Source organism: Hydra vulgaris, chromosome 14, assembly GCF_038396675.1.
Source record: "Hydra vulgaris chromosome 14, alternate assembly HydraT2T_AEP".
Taxonomy (NCBI): domain Eukaryota; kingdom Metazoa; phylum Cnidaria; class Hydrozoa; order Anthoathecata; family Hydridae; genus Hydra; species Hydra vulgaris.
Window position 1 is genome coordinate 2,029,401 of NC_088933.1, and position 21,191 is coordinate 2,050,591.

Here is a 21,191-nt window from a genome sequence, read left to right on the forward strand (position 1 = left end):
CTCTGGAAGCCAAATTGATTATTATACAAAACTTTAATATCAACAATACTACTTGTCCACGGTCATGTTACAGATATCGTTTTTACACAAATAAAAACGTGTTTTGGGTATTTTTATTCTATTTGCACCTTAGAGAATGGAAAAAACTTTCTAGGTTTTCTTTTGGATACACCCTAATATATAAATTTTCTGCCTGCAGGAATGCGCGTAAATCGTTTAAAAATCAAATAAAAACAGCAAAAAATTAATAATAAAAATTTGGCAAAACTAATCAAGTGACATAAAATTTTCTTCTCTTCTTGTATTATTAAATTGTTTTATTAAAAAACAAAAACAAAAAAAAAGTTTTTCTTACTCTGAATGACAAAACAAACTATAATTACATTTACTAAAATATAAAAAAAATAGAAAGAATTTTATGCTCTATTTTAAAAAGGCTTCGAAAAGTTGTAAATATTTTTTATAACGCAAATTAACGTAGCTTCATTAAAGTTTCAGCCTCTACATTGTAATAATTCTTGCATTGTCATTTTAAAGTTTTTCAAATGCAGCCTAATTTTCCTGGTATCATGTAAAAATTATTTTTATCGCGCATTAAAAGTATCGATATTTACTTGCGAAACCTATCGATGGTTACTTGTAAAAATGATTGATGAATTCAAAAGATGCATTTCACTATCATAAATTTCATTATCAACCAGTTACAAACTTCATTCTATGAACATCTTTGAACCCAACCATAAGACAACAGTTGCAATGCACTTGGTCGTAATTTTGGGTCACTATAACAAGAAATGAATACTATTCTTGTTTTTAAAAACAAAAAAACAAACAAAACAAAAAAGACGTCGAATAAAAATTTAGCATTAAAAAAATCATTGGACGACAAACATTATTTGTAAAAACTTTTAAAAAAAATTTACAAAAATCTAAAAAAAAAATAAAAACTACAACGAATTATTTAATTTGCTAACTACCTTTGAAAACAATCATCTACAAATGTTTTGCATGAACCAGACGAGTTACCAGGCAGATGGGGTATAGTTTGTTTTGTACCAATGTGGAATATAGCAGACGTAGGATCTAAATGAGACCATGGCGGCTTTTGTGTTAGCATTTCAAGCACAGTACAACCAAATGACCTGTTGATAAAATAACTTTGATCATCATTCTGATCCTGGTCATAGTGATAGTGTCATTATTAGACGTAAATTCATTAAATAATTTAACAAGTTTAGATTAAGAAACTGATAAGTTAAAAAAGAGTTTATTACAAGTTAAAAAAAATCAGCCACATTATAACACATTAGGTAGGTATACAGACAGAATAATAAAACTTGGTTTAGTTTTGTTTGTAAATAAAGTTACTAACAATAATGCTAATAATAATGCACGGCCATAAGGTAAAAAATTCCACAAAAAAAAAAGTCAGTTAAGCCAAAGAAGTATGTTAAAGTTGCAGTCAGTTGTGCCGAAGAAGTATTGCTAATGTCGCCTGCATATTTTTGAAAAGTCAAACCTGTGAATTAACATGAATAGTAATGAATTAATTATAAGACAGTAAAAATATTAAAATTTTACAACTCTTTGTCATCACAGTATGAATGGAAAGAAAAAGGGGATGGGAGATGAGATAACAAAATTATCAATTCAATGAAAATATATAAAAATTTTTTTTTTAACATAAAAATAATTATATTATTTATTCATTAACATAAAAAAACGGACATTTTATTTCTTTTGCTATACAAAACCAATAAAACTAAAAGAGTTGGCGATCAAAACTGTTTTAAAAATAGGACCTGTAACAGTTATACCTGTTTTAAATACTTAATTTTTGAACCCATGATTTTAATTTATAGAAACTAATGAGCTCTTTAAATGTTTATAGAAATTTGTGATTAAACAATAGCAACTATTAAATAGACCTCAAAGAAGAGTTGTTTACAAGGCCAAGGCCAAGGACACATGTTACAAGGCCAAGAGTTTTGAGGTCAAGCCCAAGAATAAGAGTTTCAAGGCCAAGGCCTATGCAAACATTTTCAAGACCAAAGACTTAAATTTTTGCCTAACGTTAAGGTGAACTATTAACAAAACTGTAACAATATATATATGAATATATATATATATATATATATATATATATATATATATATATATATATATATATATATATATATATATATATATATATATATATATATATATATATATATATATATATATATATAAACACACACACACACACACACACACACACAAGAAAAAAATTAAAAAAAAAAATATTTCAAAAATTCACAATTCTGTTGTAAATCAGATTTAATGAATGGAAATCACCAGTGGCAATCATTTTTCAAAATTATTTTGAAAATCAAAATATCCAACTCACTCAACAATCAATTCCAAGCAGTTTCAGCAAAAAGCAATCCGATAACAATCTTTATCTCTTTGATTGTCAAATCCATTCAACCATCTATAGCATTGGACTTACAGGCCACTCTACTGTAACTCTTTTAAATCAACCAAATTACTTTGAGTTACTTTTCAGTCCGATAAGAAGCTCTTGTTCTATGACTACTACACTAACTCTTTCAAAAATCATTTGACAAAACTTCTAAACTCGTAATCTAAAGCAAATGTAAATAACACCCTTAACTGAAGAAGGGTTCCAAACCTGCCAGAAACAAAGAAAATAAATGCAAGATTTATGTTGATGACATATTTGTCCATATTTACTTCTGTTGCATCTAAATATTTAATTTAATTTAAAAAGGCAATGTAATAAAATATGAAATAAAAAAAATCATAAATTTTTATCTATAATAACCATTTTTATTTGTAAACTGGACTAAAATAGAATTACAATAATCAAATTGACTAAAATTGAGTAAAGTAAATTTCTAACAAATCTTGCCCTTCAAAATAATTTCCTAATAAAAATTTTGGAAAACCTCAAAATCGTAAATTAAAGAAATTTTTAATATAAAAAGAAAAGTTTATTACTTAAAATTTTGGAATAATTAAAATGAGTAAATTTGGATTAAATCATTTTGATGCAATGCATTTATGATTTTGCTAAGAATCATAAAACAAGAAATATATTTCTTGTTTTAAGATTCACAGCGAAATCGTTAACCGATTGTCTATAATTAGAAAATTTAATTTTTAAACCAAGATTATGCAGTAGTGGTGTAGTGGCAGAGCGCTTGCCTCATAAGCACGAAGTTCCAAGTTTGATCTCTATCACATTTCTGGTAGCACTGCATTTGACTTGTTTTTCCACGCAGCAGCCTTGTTTGTCAAGGTTTGTGTTTCGGAGTTATAGAGTTGAGAGAGGGTTTTAATCTCAATTAAAGAAGCCTCCTTGACTGTGTGGTAGCCTTCATGGCCTTGGGGAGGTAAATTGAAATAAATAAAGAATTACATATATATTTAAAGAAAAAATATATATATATTTCTTATATGAAGAAATAAAATGCAGGTAGGAAATTTATTTAACAAGAAATATATTTTTTGTTTTAAAGAAAATATTTCTTACAAAGATAAGCAATTTCGCTGTGTATACATTGTGCCAACACACCTCAGAAGTAACAACATCAAAATATTTAAATAAAACTTGGTGTCAAAAAACAAAACAAATGAACAAAAATTAGTAGCTCTACATCCAAAGTAGCTATTAATTAGGTCCAAAAGGGTTGCTTCATAGCTTAATATAACGGTATCAATTTTCATTAGTGAATTTATAGCCACTATAGTAACGTATATTAAATGAAAAACTTTGAAAAAATTCAAGCAGTTAAGATTGTTAAACTATTGTACACAAAACATGAACTTAATTGAACTTTACATTTAAAACATTAAAAAAACCACTATAGATTTGATTAGATGAAAAACTTACTTTGAAAAAATATATTGAATTTTACATTTAAAACATTAAAAAAATACCATATATCAGCTTTCTTTCCATATTCAGTATTAAGAACAGTTGCATTAATGACCTCAGGACTCATCCAGTAAGGTGTTCCAGCATATGTTTTACATCCTGCATAAGAACGAATTGTCTAAAACATATAATTTCTAATGATTCATACGAATCATAAAAATAACAATCTACAAAGTTTCATTTTAAAAAGTTTCATCCTACAATATCTATATTAATAATCTTTAATTAAATTATTTCAATATCATTTTAATTCCAAAAAACAAAACAAAATCAAAAAAGCACAAAGAACAAACTCAAAAAATATTTTATAAATGAACCATGTTTAAAAATCAAAATAGTTGAATGATGTTGCTGGTTTGGTATTCCATGAAAAAACAAACACTTCAATGTTAATCATAAATTCCGATACACTTTTAAAAAGAATTACTGTAAAAATAAGTAACAGCTGTGTGTCAAACATAAAATGTATTTAATAAGCCACATTCATCATAACTGATAATTATATTACTAAAAAAAAACTTTAACTGTTTTGATAAGAACAATTGCCTTTTATTTAATAAAGAAATATAAGGAATGATATTAGATACAGTTTGCTACAATTAAGTCGCTCATTGCAGCATAGTGTAAACTGTATTGAAAGCATCTTTCCATCAATGATGTACCAGAAAACAAATTTAAATTGCTATTTTCTTATCATAAAATTCTTAAAACTGATACTTCACCTCTGTCTACAAATCTTTCCCGTCTGTTCATTTAAATAAAGTCTCTAATCATTTATCTTCCTACAGACAAATGTTCTTCAACATCTTGGATTCAGGCTGGCATAGAATCTTTTATTCCCTCTCGACACAAGTCAAGCCTCACTCTTCTCCATGGTTTTCCTTTAATTATACAGCTGCCAATTCTAATCGTAACCATTACTTTAATATCTATCGCCAGAACAATTCTTTAGAAAACAGACGTCTGTGTACAACTGCTAGAAACCATCATGAAAAAGTTTTGTCTAATGCCAAAGTCCACTATTTTCAGGTCAGAAAATCTTGTATTTTATGTCAAAAATTAGGTTCCAGAGACTTCTGGAGAATCTTTAACAGTGTCTATAATAAGGGCTGTGATTTCACCTATCTTCCATGGTTCAGGATTTGTTACCTAACCTAAAGGAAAAGTTTGTTTGCTAAGAACTTTTCATCAATTGAACCTCTTGATTCCACACATTCTACCTGTTCTATCTATTATTCTATCTGTTATTCTAGTTTCAATAAGTTTACGATTAAAAATTACAATACATTTTTACTTATGGAATATTTCTATAATACTTAAGAATTGATAAAACATATCCGAAAAGTGATCATTTTGAACAGTTTTTTTTATAACTTCTTTTATAAATTGGTATATGGTAGATATTCTATCTGTTATTCCACCTTTGTTGTACAGTTCAGATTTTGTCACCTCACCTAAAGACAAAGCTGAATTGTTTGCTAAGAACTTTTCATCAATATCATCTCTTGATTCCACTAGTTGCATTTTACCTGATATAGCCAAAAAACAGGTTGATCCATTGCTTGACATTTGCATCACTCCAGCTTCTGTATCTAAAGTGATTTCCTGCTAAGACTTTTCTTCAGCTTGTAATTTGGACAACAAACCTGTTATAGTCTTGCAGGAGTGTTCTCCGGATCTGTCGTCTATACTTTCAAAACTATTTAACAAGTGCTTATTAGAGTCTTGTTTTCCAGCCTGTCGGAAAGAGGTACCTGCTATTGCTATTTTCAAACATTCAGGAGAGCAATCTAACTTGTCTAACTACTGTCCTATTAGTCTTCTTCCTATCATAAGCAAGGTTTTTGCATCTTTAATAGGGATGTACTGGAATTCCAGCCGGGAATTCTAACTTTTAGGTGATTTCCATTCTGGCCGGAATTAAAACTTTTCAGGCCGGAATGCCAGAATTTAAAGACATGTGATACAGACTGTGTTAATTAAATCAAAGAATCATTGTTCTACAGGGCAATGAATAAAATATAGGTAAACCTTGGTAAAAAATACAAAATTCTTAAAAAAACTATGTAATTTTAATAGCAGTAATCAATTATGTATAGATTTTTAAAAGATTAATATTATTGTGGTGCAAAAAGAGTTGCTGTCCAGTTTTGGGCAACAAACTAGCTCTTTTTTCATCAAAAATGTTACCTGCCTCTGAGAATAGTATAGTCTCATTTTAAATGAAACTTTAATTTTAAACAATCAAAAAGTATAGGATGCTAATATAGAAAATATTTCAATTTTAATCTAAATGAAAAAATAGAAAACAAAGAAATAATTTTAAGTATAAATATTATGCAGGTTAAAACTTTTAATAAATAAAATTAAATTAAAATAAAAACAAAATATTAGATTTAAATGAAACAAGAACCATAGAACCATATATATATATATATAAATATATATAAATATATATATATATATATATATATATATATAATATATATATATATATATATATATATATATATATATATATATATATACTTATATATATATATATATATATATATATATATATATACTTATATATATATATATATATATATATATATATATATATATATATATGTATAAATATATATATATATATATATTTATATTATAGGTTACAAATATTTATTATGTACCCACTATGGTGAGGTACAGGCCTTTACTTTCAATCTTGAAGGTAAAAAATTACATATGGGGTTGTCCATAAAGTATGTACGCTAGGGTAGGTCGATTTTAGCTTTTTTTTTGAATTTTAAGTTGCGTAATGTTGCAGTTACTGTGTCTAAGTTAGAAATGAGGTTTTGCCAAATCTCAAGTATCCTGGTTTAAAAATGGCTTGCGGATTTACATTTCAAGTCTTAATTTTGGACTAGCTTTGTTAAACTGTGAATTTCAAATGTTGAAATATTTTATTTTAAGTATAATAATCTCGTTTTAAAATATCTTGTTTCGAATTTATAAAGTAACCAATAAACGATTTCTTAAAAAGCGCAATTGTTTTAAGAAGCCAATAAATTTTCGCTAAATCGTTTACACGCATTTAAATTTAAATTTTGCAAATCTTTTTTGTATTTAAAAGTTCTTGTTTGTATTTAAAAGTATTATATCTTGTTTGTATTTAAAAATTAGTTTTAAAATTAAATATTAAGTATTAAAAAGTAGGTTCAAAAAAAAATCGCAAATTAAAGAAATTTTTTAATACCAAAGGTAAATACTTATGATTATTATATTTAGAGTAATGTTTTTACCTGTTTATACTAAATAATTTTTGTTTTGCAACTTTTCGAAGGAACTAATGGATTTACTTAATTTAGTCGGAGGAACTTATGGTTTTACTCAATTCCTGAATGAAAATGATGGGGGCCCATGACCCCCTAATTTTGAAAACGAGGGGGCCATGGGCCCCCTAGTTTTTTCAAAAAAGGGTTTTAATTCTTTATTTTTTAGCTAAGCTGATTTTTAATAGTAAGTTTTGATATTTTAGGTTTTTTTGGTGCTTTTACCCCTACTAAAAAGTCACGCTGTTACCCATGACTCTAAGTGATATACTTTAATATAGTTTACATTTATAATTAGTCCACGAGAAATGCCAAAAGTAAAGGCTACAATTACACGGATGAAAAGTGAAAAAAAATATTGTGGTGGCCCATGTGAATTATCAATAACAGATCCAAGCACTTTTAGACAGGTTATTCAGTATTATTACTACCTTGTTCATATAAATCCAAATGCAGATATCGTATTAGTGACTCAGCAAATAAGCAAAAACATAAAATCAATTTGGGCTACAGTAAACCCAAGTTTACCTCTTATAACGGATAAATCTATTAATAGGAAAGTTAAAGATCTTCTCGTACTTGTTAAGGATATTAATCGCAAGCACGGAAAAGCAAGCGCTAAAAGAAATCTTGATGCAAACTTAGACAAACTTTTTGATATTTCTGCATGTTCCTGTTCATTAGATGTGTTTCCCTGTAGTGACAGAAAAGTTTCATGCAATAAAGAAAATTGCATAGAAGAACATATTGTATGCCTTTGCTCTCAAAGTAATAAAGTACCTCTTGAAGACAGAGCTTATCTTCGTGATCAGAGGAAAAAAATTGGTCCAAAAGGTGCATATCAACTTTCTTCCGTTGATAGATTTTCTGTCAAAAGGATCCAAAGACTTGATAAAGAACGAAAAAAAATATCTCATAAGCTAGTTGATGAAGATGAATCCCTCATACGACACGTAAACTTAAATGAAGAAACAAGTGATTTAACCATTACGGAGGTAAATATTTTATAAATACATGAAAAATTTGTAGTAGATGAAACAAAAAGTATTTTATTGTATTAACTTTTTTTAGGATGAAGGTGAATGGAAACCAATAAATAATCCTATTGGAAAATACAACTTGGTTAAACTTCCAAGATTTGCAATGGAACTAGTCAGAAACGAGTGTTCGTCAAACGTAGGTGCAGCCCTTGCAAATGCTTTACTATATGACATAAAATATCTCCTGAAAAGTGATGTTGATATAAAAGATATTTTGATTGATAAATGCAAATTAGATAGGGCCAAGTCAAAAGTAAAAATTGTTAGTGAAGATGTGGACTCAGAACAAAAAAAACAGTTAATTTGTCTTGGGGTTGATAGCAAGCTCGATCAGATAACTAAAACAAGTAAAGTAATAAACTCACCTCAAGGTGAAGTGCTGAAGAAATGCATTAAACCTGAACATCACCTCACATTTACCTATGAAGATGGAGAATCGAGTGGAAATTATTTGACTCATAGGACGATTCCTGTCACTGGTGCTACAGGCTTAGTTCTTGCTACCGAAACGTTCAGTGTTTTACAAGAACATAACAGTTTGGAAAGTATACAAGCTGTTCTTCTTGATAATGCTGCTACCAATACTGGACCAATAAGTGGCTTAGTTGTAAAACTAGAAGAGTTTTTAAAAAGAAAACTACATCTAATTGGATGCGCCTTACATCAAAATGAACTTCTGTTACGAGCTCTTTTTGTGAAACTTGATGGTGACACAACCGGGCCAAGTAGCTTCAGTGGTCTACTTGGCAAAAGATGTGCTGAAAACATTCAGGATAGAAATCAAGTTTCGTTTGAATGTATTGAAAATCCAATTGTAGATAAATATATTCCAGAAGAAATACTAACAGACCTTAGTTGCGATCAAAGACTTTTATTTGAATATTGCAAAGGAATAGATATTGGTAAAGTTTCTGATAAATGGGCTGCCTATAAAATTGGACCGCTTAACCATGCAAGGTGGTTAACACTAGCTATTTGCCTTCTTTGTTTGTATACTAGAGATAGTCAACCAACCGTTTCCTTAAAAAAACTTGTATATTTTATTGTTCAGGTTTACGCTCCAGCGTGGTTCGAAATAAAAAAATCTTCAAAATTTCACGAATCCCCACGCCTTATTTTTTCTACTATTACTAGAATAAATAATCTCCCCTTTGATGATGTTAAACATATTGTTAAAAAAAACATTAAAAACAACGCATTGTGTCTAAAACCTGAAAATATTCTTTATGCTATGATAAAAGATAATGACATCAATATACGAAACTTTGGTTTTCAAATCTTACTGGCTCTAAGGCAAAGGTATTTTTTTTATAATTAACTAAAATAAATTTAAAAAAAAGACACATAAAATGTGGTAATTGCCTTTGATTTATATTTATAGAGTAAACAACAAAAGTTTGGAAGTAAAATTGAAGAAAATTCCGGAAATTAATTTTAATGCTAATCATTGGTATGAGTTGGTTGACATCATCAATACTAAATTTTCGGAGCCCCCAACAACACAAAATTTTTCAATTGAGCAAATCCAATATATGATTGACAATAATGTTGAACCTGAAATCCCCGACTTTCCATCTCATTCCCAGAGTGTTGAGCGAGCGGTAAAACTTGTGTCGGAAGCATCCCAATATGTCTATGGATTCGAGAATCGACACAGCTGCATTTTAACTAAACTACTTAGCAGGAAGATGCGTAAACCATATGTTTCAAAAGGGCATTATTTCCATTCTTATGATGATATTTTTTAATTAAAAATGTTTTCCTAAATATATATAACCATGTTCAAAATGTTTTAAATTGTAAAAATAATGTTTATTTTGATATTCTTACGTAAATATAAAAATAAAAGTTTCGCTTTTTAAATTTTCAAATAGTTAACAAGTTGTTATAAAATTAGCTTAATTGTTATAAATTATTATAAACTTAAATCATTCAGAAATGCAGTTAATTAAAAAAAAAAAAATGAACATATTTGAAACGTCAATTTTTGCATATAACGCCTTTTAAGGTGTTTTATCGCGTAATCGTACAAATCTTTGAATTTAAATCCGCAAGCGATTCTTCATCCAAAATCTCTCAAATTTTGAGAGTAATCATATTTTAACTGTCTCCAACTACTGCAATATTACGCAATATGCGGAATTAAAATCGACCTACCCTAATGTACGCTTTTACTTCAAATCTCTACCCCCCCCCCCCAAGCATTTTGCTCTACACTTTTTTAAGTATCCCTCACTTCCTTTAAATTTCCTACGCTTTTAACCTACCTACCTAATATTTCATAATTTTTTTTTTCAATAAAGTGTCTCCTTACTTTTATAGTTAACCTCCTGCCCCCATCTTATATACGCCATTTGCAGACCCCCTCTTCGCCTCCGAGAGTGCATACTTTATGGACGATCCCTAAGTATAATTCTCGTTCCAGCCGAAATTTCATTAACAATATGGATTTGATCTTCTCAATCTACTGCTGATTAGTTAGCAGTAATAACTGATAGGTTTTATTGTGCATTAGACAGATGTGGAAAGGTTAAGCCTAGTGCTATTGATAATTCTAAAGACTTTGATAAAGTTTGGCATAATGGTCTTCTCCATAAACACTCTTCTTACTGTGTATCGGATATCATCTTTAAGATTATTGAATCCTTTCTTTCCAATCATAGTATAAAAGTTGTCCTCTATGGACAGTACCCTTTGTAATTTCCTGTAACTTTAGAGGTTCCTCAAATTAGTCAGATACATCAGTCCTTCAAAAAACTTAACATTTTAACATTTCCAGCGTTAGTAAAGTATGCTAATCTTCTTTTTGTTTTTGACTCCTTAAATAAAAATTTACCATCTTCCATTTACAAACTTATTCACAGAAAGTAGACTAGTACACTCCAACTCTACTAGAAATATATATAATGGAAAACTGAATATACCATCTTTTAAAACCCAGAAGTAAGATAAACTTTCAATTGTTTATCAGTGTGTCTGTGAACAGAGCAGAAGCCTTGTATGCTTTTTAAATGAGTCCAAAAAACTACATCCTAAAATACCTTTTCTCCATCTTAAACAAAATCAATTTAAAAAAATTCTGAAAAACATTTTATTCTCAAATTTAATGAATTATTGAGTGACACTATCATAAGTCGTATGAGTAAACTTATTAACAACTATCATAAGTCCTATGAGTAAACTTATGAACAACTATCATAAGTCCTATGAGTAAACTTATTAACAAAAGTAAATAGATAAAATAAAAAGTATCTCTACTTGTATCTGTTTTGATATACCAAAGTCAGCAAGCTTGCAGTTCCCATGTAAATCTAATAATATATTGGCACCTACAATAAAAGAGAATTTATTAATTCCAAATTTTTTATAAAAATAATTTATGACCATAGAAAAAAAATTATAATATAAGTTGGGATTTAGAATCTGCTTATCATTTGAAGTATATGTCAAAATTCTGGAGTTTTTTTTAAAAAAACCTTTAACAGTATCATTAAAAGCAAGTCTAACATTTTATCTCTTATACATGGTTATGAGATCTGGGATCTAATTACTTCTCTTTTTATGATGAGACAAGATAGCTAAAACTAAATATCTACTTAAAAGGAGCTTTTCCACTAATTTATCTATTAAATTTAATGTTAAAAACCCTAACCACTTAAATTATGAGAGAACTTAGCTTGAACATAAAGTACTTGTTGCACTGAGCAATAAGCATATAATAAATTTCCATTAAGACAAGGTGTTAGCAAAGAGCACTTGTATCTAGCCTTAACAATGCAAACAAAAAGTACTAACAGGGACAACCATCCACGCACAACATTGTGAACACTCTGAGCTACCACATGCAATACAAGTTTTCTTTTAAATAATTTTAAATATAATAAAGGTGTAGTAATAAGATTAAAATAAGATTTAAAAAAATTTTAAACTAAGTTTATTACGCATATTCCTGATTCCCTGAACACTAAGTTCCTGGGCACTAGATCTATTATTTTAAATACTGTTTTCAATAAAATGATTTGAGAGAAACAAATTTAAATTTATAAAACTTTTATTTAACTAAACTAAAAAATTTAACAACCTTGATTGTTTAAATAAAAATAAAAAAATAAAAAAAATAATATACAAGCTTGTTAATAAAATAACATAAAATATAAAAACGTTAATAAAACACAATAAGATTTTTTTTTTTTAATAAAATATGTTACTTAATCTAATTTTTATCACTAATAATCCAGCTGCATGAAAAAATTGCTTACACTGGAAACTTGTTGATGTCATCCTGCACATTGAACAAAACTTGTTGAAAAGATCTCATCCTGTACACTGAACAAAACTTGTTGAAAAGATGTCATCCTGCACATTGAACAAAACTTGTTGAAAAGATCTCATCCTGTACACTGAACAAAACTTGTTGAAAAGATGTCATCCTGCACATTGAACAAAACTTGTTGAAAAGATGTCATCTTGTACATTGAACATAACTTGTTGAAAAGATGTCATCCTGCACATTGAACAAAACTTTAAGAGATGCAGCTCTCTTTCAAGTCATTTTTTTAAACCAACCTATCTTTGAAACAGCAAAAAATGTTGTCACAAATTTTCAACTCAAAATTCTACTATTTTAGCATTTGAGCTAGAATTTAAAAACTTAGGTATTTGAAATTGAAGTCCAGTTTAGAACCCAAGTTTTTTTGTTCTTCTGATGAATATTAACCTTTATGTACCTACTAGTTTTTAAATATACCCCAGTGGGCACAAGTATGTTCATTGTATGTTCTGTGTACGTCTAAAACTCGTCCATTTGTCCATGAACTAAAACTGAACCTTCAAAAAAGATATATGGCAAAGGAAACTGCTGTTATAGTATGGGAATGAGCTTGACTTCTCTTGATGCTACGTAATAAACAACAAGATAAGCACTGTCTCTCTTTTTCCTTGTATTAAAAACTTACATTTATTACATAATTATGGCTATTTTTGTTTGTGAATATGAAACTACATTTTTGCTTTTTTAAATGATACAATAAAAATCTTTACGATTAAGGTACAGTGGTGTAACATTGACACATCTTTACAAAAAAAAATTTTTCTCTAGCATGCAACAAAAAAAATTTGGTATCCAACATTTCTAAGTGTTTACTAATGATATTGCTGTCATAAACTGTTAAAAATTTTAATTTTTTGTGTAATATTATTGACAAATTATTATTTTTGTTCCTGTAATTTGAATGTCAATGTTAACCTCTTTCTGGGGTAACTTTGACAGTAGAATGCTTTAAATGTTCCAAAAGTACCACTTCTAGTCATTGTGGCTATGTTGTTTTCTACTTGAACATTTTTCGAAAAGACTGCGTTTTATTAAATTTAATTGAAATAATGAGTTCATAGTATATACTTATATAATTAATAAGTATATACTTATAGTATATTAATTATAATTAAATAAAAGTTTCTGATTAAGTATAAAGTAAAAAAAACATTGCTTTGTCAGTTAAAATGGTGGAGTAAACTATTAGCTCCTTGTTAGTAGATGATAAGCTATATATTTGAAGTTAATTAAAAGAAGTGCTTAATTTGCTGTGTTAAGTTTGCCGATTAATTAAGGAAATCAGAGATTGATCTTGTATATAATATAAACATTTTAATGCTATTAGCCAAGTTATTTTGTTCTTGTTTTAAAAAATATATATATTTTTAATTATTAGTAAAATACTAATGTTTAAATTATTTTAGATAGCATGCCAAAGTATACAAAAGATGAGGTGCACCAGTCTATTGGTAATGTTCTAAAACATGCTTCCAACAGTAAAGATAGTGGTGGGCGTGGCTGTAGAGCAGAAGGAGAACAAGATTTTTATAATAATAAATCTCAATAATCTTTAATGAGTGGTTTTTATTTTTAGTTTTTGTTGATATTTTAAACTAAATGGTGTTTTAGTATTTTGAAAAAGAAAGTTTCAAAAATACATTTTTAAATAAACTTTAGTTCAGAATAAGCTTGTAATTAGGTTTTTTTAAGTCAAATTTGTACTTTCAACTTTAAATTCTAATTTACAATGTAAATTCTGATATAAAATTTGGAAATGCAGTATACATTCAAATATGGATGTACATTAAACATTCAAATTTAGACATACATTGTATGTTCAAATTTGGACATAAATTAGTGTTTTCAATCTGAACCAAATCTGAACTAAAATTAAGAATTCCGTTAGGACATCTTTTGTACACATCCTTGTTTTTGAAAAGCTTTTTTAAATTGAATTTATGTTCAAAACACTTAGTTACCCATGGATTACAACACAATAATTAAACCCTTACGGGCAAGGCCAAATAGTATTTAAAAACTTTGGCATATATATAAATCTGGCATATATAAAATTCACCGAATGGTCACACACGAGCAGTGAACGCCTGAGGGAAGAAATGAAGTACATTAGAATAAAGAAGAATTATTTTTCGAACAAAGCATATTTTGACAGTTGTCAAGACAAAATTAATAGAGGAATATTTAAAAATGAATAAGACAGACAATGCACTTAAACAGTACTAACAATAATAATAAACAATAACTTGTTTTATAAACACTAATATGAACAAAAATATACAAAAAATATGTCACCAAAGAAATAAATAAATAAATAAAATATAACAAAAAATTGATTAGAAAAATAAAAAGTATGTATGCAACAATGAAAGGCCTAAGAATGGAAAAAAAAACATTAATGCTAATGTGTAAACATAATTTATGTAGCGATTAAGTAATAAACTTCTCCTCAGCGTCTATTATTACTGGCGTTTTGATGAGGATCAGCACTTATAACTAGTTTATCCCATCAGACAAATGTCATTGCCACTTATGCTTTACCACGCAACTTACGCCCACTCCATACTGCAGTAAAAAAGGATTCACTACAAATAGCCAAAACCCAACCATACCCAAATTTGTAAAATACTAATATTTTTTTGATGAAATGATATGAAAAGTGTAGATCTACTGCACAATATAAACAAAAATAATTAATTAAATCACTTACCATACCACTGGTTGAAAAAACTAAGCACAATAAATTAAAATTAAAATAAAAACGCCAGAAACAAAACTAAAACAACTAAAGTGTGCAAACAGAAAACACTAATAAATTTTCCCCTAAGACCATATAAACCACATAGGTACTTCAAGCACAAATGAACCAAAAACAATCAAATGGCAATATACCTTATTAAAAACCCTTTCAAAGTTAAATAAAACACAATAGTCTTCAAAAAAACTCTAACGCTGTCATAGATACTTCATTCAAACCCTGTAGGATATAAGATATTCTCTTAATAATAATAAAAGATGAAAATTGTGCATGTGAAAATTAAAACAAAGCTGAGTAATGAATGTAAGATAATATAGCATAAAAGTTCCTTGATAATAGTAATAACATGAAAATCAGCGGATAAATCATATATTAAAAAATATTGTAATAAGATTAACTAAATACTAAAATAAGACCAGATAAATTTAAGCCAAATGAGTGGTTAAAAAATTATTTTGGGTGATATAACAATAATATGTCGTGATATAAAAACAATATACGAAGCGGGAAAAAATATTGTTTAGAAGTCAAGTCTTCTCGACGGTCTGAATTAAAGGTAACTTTGAGACCATATCTAAATCGAAATTTCAAAAAAAATAAAGTTTTTCTACTGTCCGAATTAAACGTAATTTTGAGACCATAACAAAACAACAACGAAAAGACTGTGTACTGGTCAATTAATGTCAAAATCTAATGACATTAATTGACTGGTAAATCAATAAAATAATAAAACTAATAAACCACCAACAAAACTATAGTAAGAGTTTAACCCTACTTTAAACTGCTGTTTCTCCCACATATTTAAAAAGTGCAACTTCTCTTTTGTAAAATTTAATTTAAAATATTTTTATTAAGATAAAATTAGTCTTGCCTACCCAATCATTGCTTTGCTAACCTAATTCTTGCCTTATCCAACTATTTTTTGCCTTTCCAACTTTAGATTAGAAACTTTCCAACTTTAGATTTATTTTAGTAAATCAAACAAAACTTGCATTGAATTTCAATACATTCTAATTTTTTTTAGAACTAATTGTGTAAGTAATCAATTGAGTAACTAATTGTGTAAGTAATCAATTGAGTGACTAATTGTGTAAGTAATCAATTGAGTAAGTAATTGTGTAAGTAATCAGTTGACTAACTAATTGCGTAAGTAATCAATTGAGTAACTAATTGTGTAAGTAATCAATTGAGTAACTAATTGTAAAAGTAATTTAATCAAATCATTAAAACTTTGATGACACTTCCAGCAGCTTAAAATTTTTTTTATTAGTATGATAAATTATATTCATTTCCAGAACAAAGAAAATAGCATCATAAATTTAGATAAATTATCAAATTTTGTTTTATGAAGGTTCTAAATATCAAAATAATCTCATAACATGATTTTAGCAATTCAACTTTGTGTAAATTTTGAATGTTTCCTCTAAATAATCATTAAATGAAATAAATATAATCATTATTTTAATTTAGTTTGTTTTTTCAATTGGGTTTAGATTATGTTATATCCGATGCATATATAATATTCATTTATTTTAAAGTTATAATTTTATAACTTTGAAAAAAATGAGTTTTTAGGACCATTTCATGTGCATTTAAAATTTGTTTTTAAAATGGTGTTTAAAATTTAATTTTAAAATCTAATATTGTAAAAAACAAAAACTTAGAAAATTTGATTTTGGACAGCAAGCTACAAACACATTTATATTTGAGATTTTTCTTTGATTATTTTAATAATGAAAGAAATAAAATTCATTGATTATAAAGAATATTTTTTTAGACATGTTAAGACATGTTTAGACATGTTTTTTAGACATTAAGGTGTGCCTTACATTTAATTTTCATGTTAAGGTTTGCCTCACATTCATTTTTGATTTGTAAAAAATAGCAGAGAAATATTGAATATTTAATGTTTTCAATGAAGATATTGTGAAAACTGATGTTAAACTTTTAAATAAAGATATTGTCAAAATGTTTTAATAGAAAGAACACTTTTGATTACACTATTACTGTATTAATAAATGTAAACTTTAACAAATTAGAGAAGAAATCAACATCTATTTGCTAAAGGAGATAGTGATTTTAACCTCACTGATAAAGTAATTGTGAAAACCTACCAGAAAAATGTGTTCAAGAAGAATGTCTGTGTTATTATATTCACTTCACTGTCAATACACTAAGTGTATTTACAGCAAAGCGAGTATAATAACATCTGTGAGTGAATAAAAATAGCATCTGTCCAACCTGAAATTTTAATGTCTAAAAACATCTGTGCAAAACGTATACAAATATTACAGATGTGGTAATGCAATAGTGGTAGAGTGCTCGCTTCATAAGCAGGAGGTTCCATGTTCGATCCCACCATGCCCTGGTAGTGCTGCATTCAAACTGTTTCTCTGCGCTGTGGCCTTATTTATCAAGGTTTGTGTATCAAAGTAAAATAAAAATAAAAATAAAATCATAATTGTTTAATAAAAAACATTTAATTAAACATTGAACTAACTTTTAATATCCCTGTGTATAATACTTTTATTGTGTAAGTACTCCAATCCACATAGAATTTGATAAGATTTTTCTGATGCTGTCTTCTCATCTAAAGCACCCTCATTTGATATTTTTTCATAAAGAGATCCCTTAAAAAAAATTATTATATATTTATATATATATTTATATATATATATATATATATATATATATATATATATATATATATATATATATATATATATATATATATATATATATATATATATATATATATATATATAATTCATATGTATATATATATATATATATATACATATATACATATATATATATATATATATATATATATATATATATATATATATATATATATATATATATATATATATATATATATATATATATATATATATATACATAAATATATATCTATATATATGTATATATATACATAAATATATATATATATATTTATATATATATATATATATATATATATATATATATATATATGTATATATATATACATATATATATATATATATATATATATATATATATGAGGATGATGAATGCTGGATCTTCTTGACTCTACTCATATATATATAAATATATATATGTATATATATTTTTAAATATATATATATATATACTTATATATATATATATATATATATATATATATATATATATATATATATATATATATATATATATATATATATATATATACAGGGTTGCCACTATAATTTTAAAGTTTTTCTGTGATTTTTCCCTGAGTATTCCCTGAGTAAAGTACATTCTTCCCTGAGGTTAGTTTTTTTGAATTCCTTGAGTTTTCCCTGACTTTTCTATATTCTTTCAGGTTCATCAATGGACTATTATTTTCCTTACTTAAACACAATCTTAATATTTGACCAACTAAAACTTTTACAACAACACCTACATCTTGCAAACTTATAATTATTTGTATTAGCATAATATTTTTGAAAAAAAAAAATTATTTTCCCTGAGTTTTCCTCGAATTTTATAAAAATTTGAAAAAATCCCTAAGTTTTCCAGGTTTTCAACCATACTCTGCAAAAATACAAATATCAACACTAACTCCAGAATAAGATCACTCCCAAAGTCTGCAAAATTTTTAAACATATCTTTAAATTTTAATTTTAATTTTTTAATTTCCTTATACAAGAAGTCAGAAAAGTAAAAACAAACAAAAAAAAAATTGCAAATTTACATAAACCATCATCAAAAAAGGAAACTGCTTTTCTGTGAAACCATTAATCTTATTATTATGCTTTTAATAAAATAATGAGTCAAACTCAAATGATCCTTGGCACAAAAGATTTTGTGTATATAAGGTACAAGCAACACATACAAAAATCACTGATATTGATTAATTTAAGAAACTTCAAGTAGCATTTAAACAACTTAAAGTTGAATTTTTTAAGTTATGCAGCTTAAGACAGTTATAACCGTGAATAACCACAAACTTGCCTAGCACTCACAGTGTTTGTGTCTGTACCTACCATCAGAATGTTGAAATGTTGGCTGATGCTCTTAAAACTGACAAAGACTATAGAGAATCAATGAGAGCGATTGTTTGCAATAGGACTAATGCAGAGTGCATGTTACATTGAGGTTTAGTATGCCCTGGTATTACCGCTTTAATTTAAACATGTTTCCACTGCAAAACTCCAGAATTCTTGTAGCCATCCACTGCTAGAAGTTTAAATTACCTTTACAGTGTCAAAAAACACAAACAATCAAAAGAAGATGAAATTCTCTAAAGGAGGACAGGAAGCTTAGAACTTGTAATTTAAGTCTCTGAACATTTTTTATATCTAGAATAAATGCTCATTTATTTGAAATATCTTTTTACATTTATATTTCATAATTAAGCTTTCCTAAGTTAAACAATAAATTTAAAAAATGATAACACATCTAATGTAAAAAAAGCTACTTGTATTAACTGGAACAAAAAATTAGTTTTGACTTGGAAACTTGGACAAAAAAACAAGATCAAACAAACATTTTATAAAAAATCAATAAAAAAAAATTTATTAACTCCTTCCATGAACTCCATTGCAATAGATATTGTTGTGTCAGCATAAAAAGTACCATAGTATTTCACAATTCGTTCATGGTTTAATTTTTGAAAAAGTAAAACTTCATGTTGAAACTTTTCAATATCTTGTTTTGCCATAGCATTATTGTTAATGTTTTCAGTCTCAACACATTTCACAGCTAGCTTTTTGCCTGTATTTTCATTTATGCAGAGGTAGATCTAAAATAGAACAAAATTAATATCAGACACTGATTATAAAAAAATTAAATTACACAGGCAAATCATAAATGTAGTTAAGCACAGTAAAATAAATAGTGTTAAGACTTTCATTTTTTAGAGCAATTAGAAAGAGCTGAAGAGCTTTTTAGTCATATTCTATTTTATTTTATTTATTTTTTTAGTCACTTTAATTTTATTTGTTGTTATTAGGTTAACAAGTAAAAATAAGAATAAAATTTTTCAGTCAAACTGATACTGATAGGTCCTTTGATATCAAAAAATCTTTCTAAAAAAAACATAAATAAAAATTGCATTTACTTTTAAAAAGTACAATTTAATGTATCACACATAGAGGATTTATAAAATGATGCAGAATTATTAATTTTCTTACACCAGTGATGTATATTTATAATTTAGAAGACAATGGAAAATATATTAAAGTTCAATAGGAATCAATAGGAATCATAGGAATGGGACAAAAATGTAACTTATTTAAAATGAAGCTGTTTTCAAACCTTAAAAGTAACTATCAATACATAAAAATTAGTTATGAAGATAGTTCGAAAATAATATAAATTAAAATAAACATATAGAAGGAATTCAAATAAAATTTCTTATCTGCAGGGCAACACTACGCAAAACAAAGTTTTTAAAGATGTTGAAAATTGCAATGAGTAGCAACTATTTGCTGATTTAGCACAGTACAAATAATAACTGCTTTTATAACTCCCTTTTATAGGATGAAATAGCATGAGTAACAAGACAATTATTTATTTTACTGAAAAAAAAATTATTTATAACAAATATTTGCTATTGATATAATCATTTTTGATTATATCAATAGCAAATATTTAAGTCCTAATCATTTTTGACTTTCCTTCAAAATTCTTATTTTGATATATTTTAAACTAAAAAAGTTTGTATTTTTATGTGTAAAAGATCATGTTTTTTTGCAGACACGTGTGATTTTCAAAATTTATATATATGTATATATATATATATATATATATATATATATATATATATATATATATA

The 21,191-nt window shown here is 26.9% G+C and overlaps 1 protein-coding gene across 1 annotated transcript in view; it reads right to left on the bottom strand.

The window, feature by feature from the left end:
- Nucleotides 1-276: 276 nt before the first annotated feature.
- LOC136091256 (uncharacterized) overlaps nucleotides 277-21,191 on the bottom strand; it is a 44,033-nt gene continuing 23,118 nt past the window's right edge. Inside the window, exons 4-9 of the mRNA XM_065818588.1 lie at nucleotides 19,938-20,156; nucleotides 17,886-18,015; nucleotides 11,556-11,626; nucleotides 3,946-4,061; nucleotides 978-1,142; nucleotides 277-782 (exon numbers count right to left, since the gene is read on the bottom strand). Of these exons, the coding sequence (XP_065674660.1) occupies nucleotides 716-782; nucleotides 978-1,142; nucleotides 3,946-4,061; nucleotides 11,556-11,626; nucleotides 17,886-18,015; nucleotides 19,938-20,156 (768 nt within the window). The 3' untranslated portion in view covers nucleotides 277-715. The remainder of the gene's footprint in view (nucleotides 783-977; nucleotides 1,143-3,945; nucleotides 4,062-11,555; nucleotides 11,627-17,885; nucleotides 18,016-19,937; nucleotides 20,157-21,191) is intronic.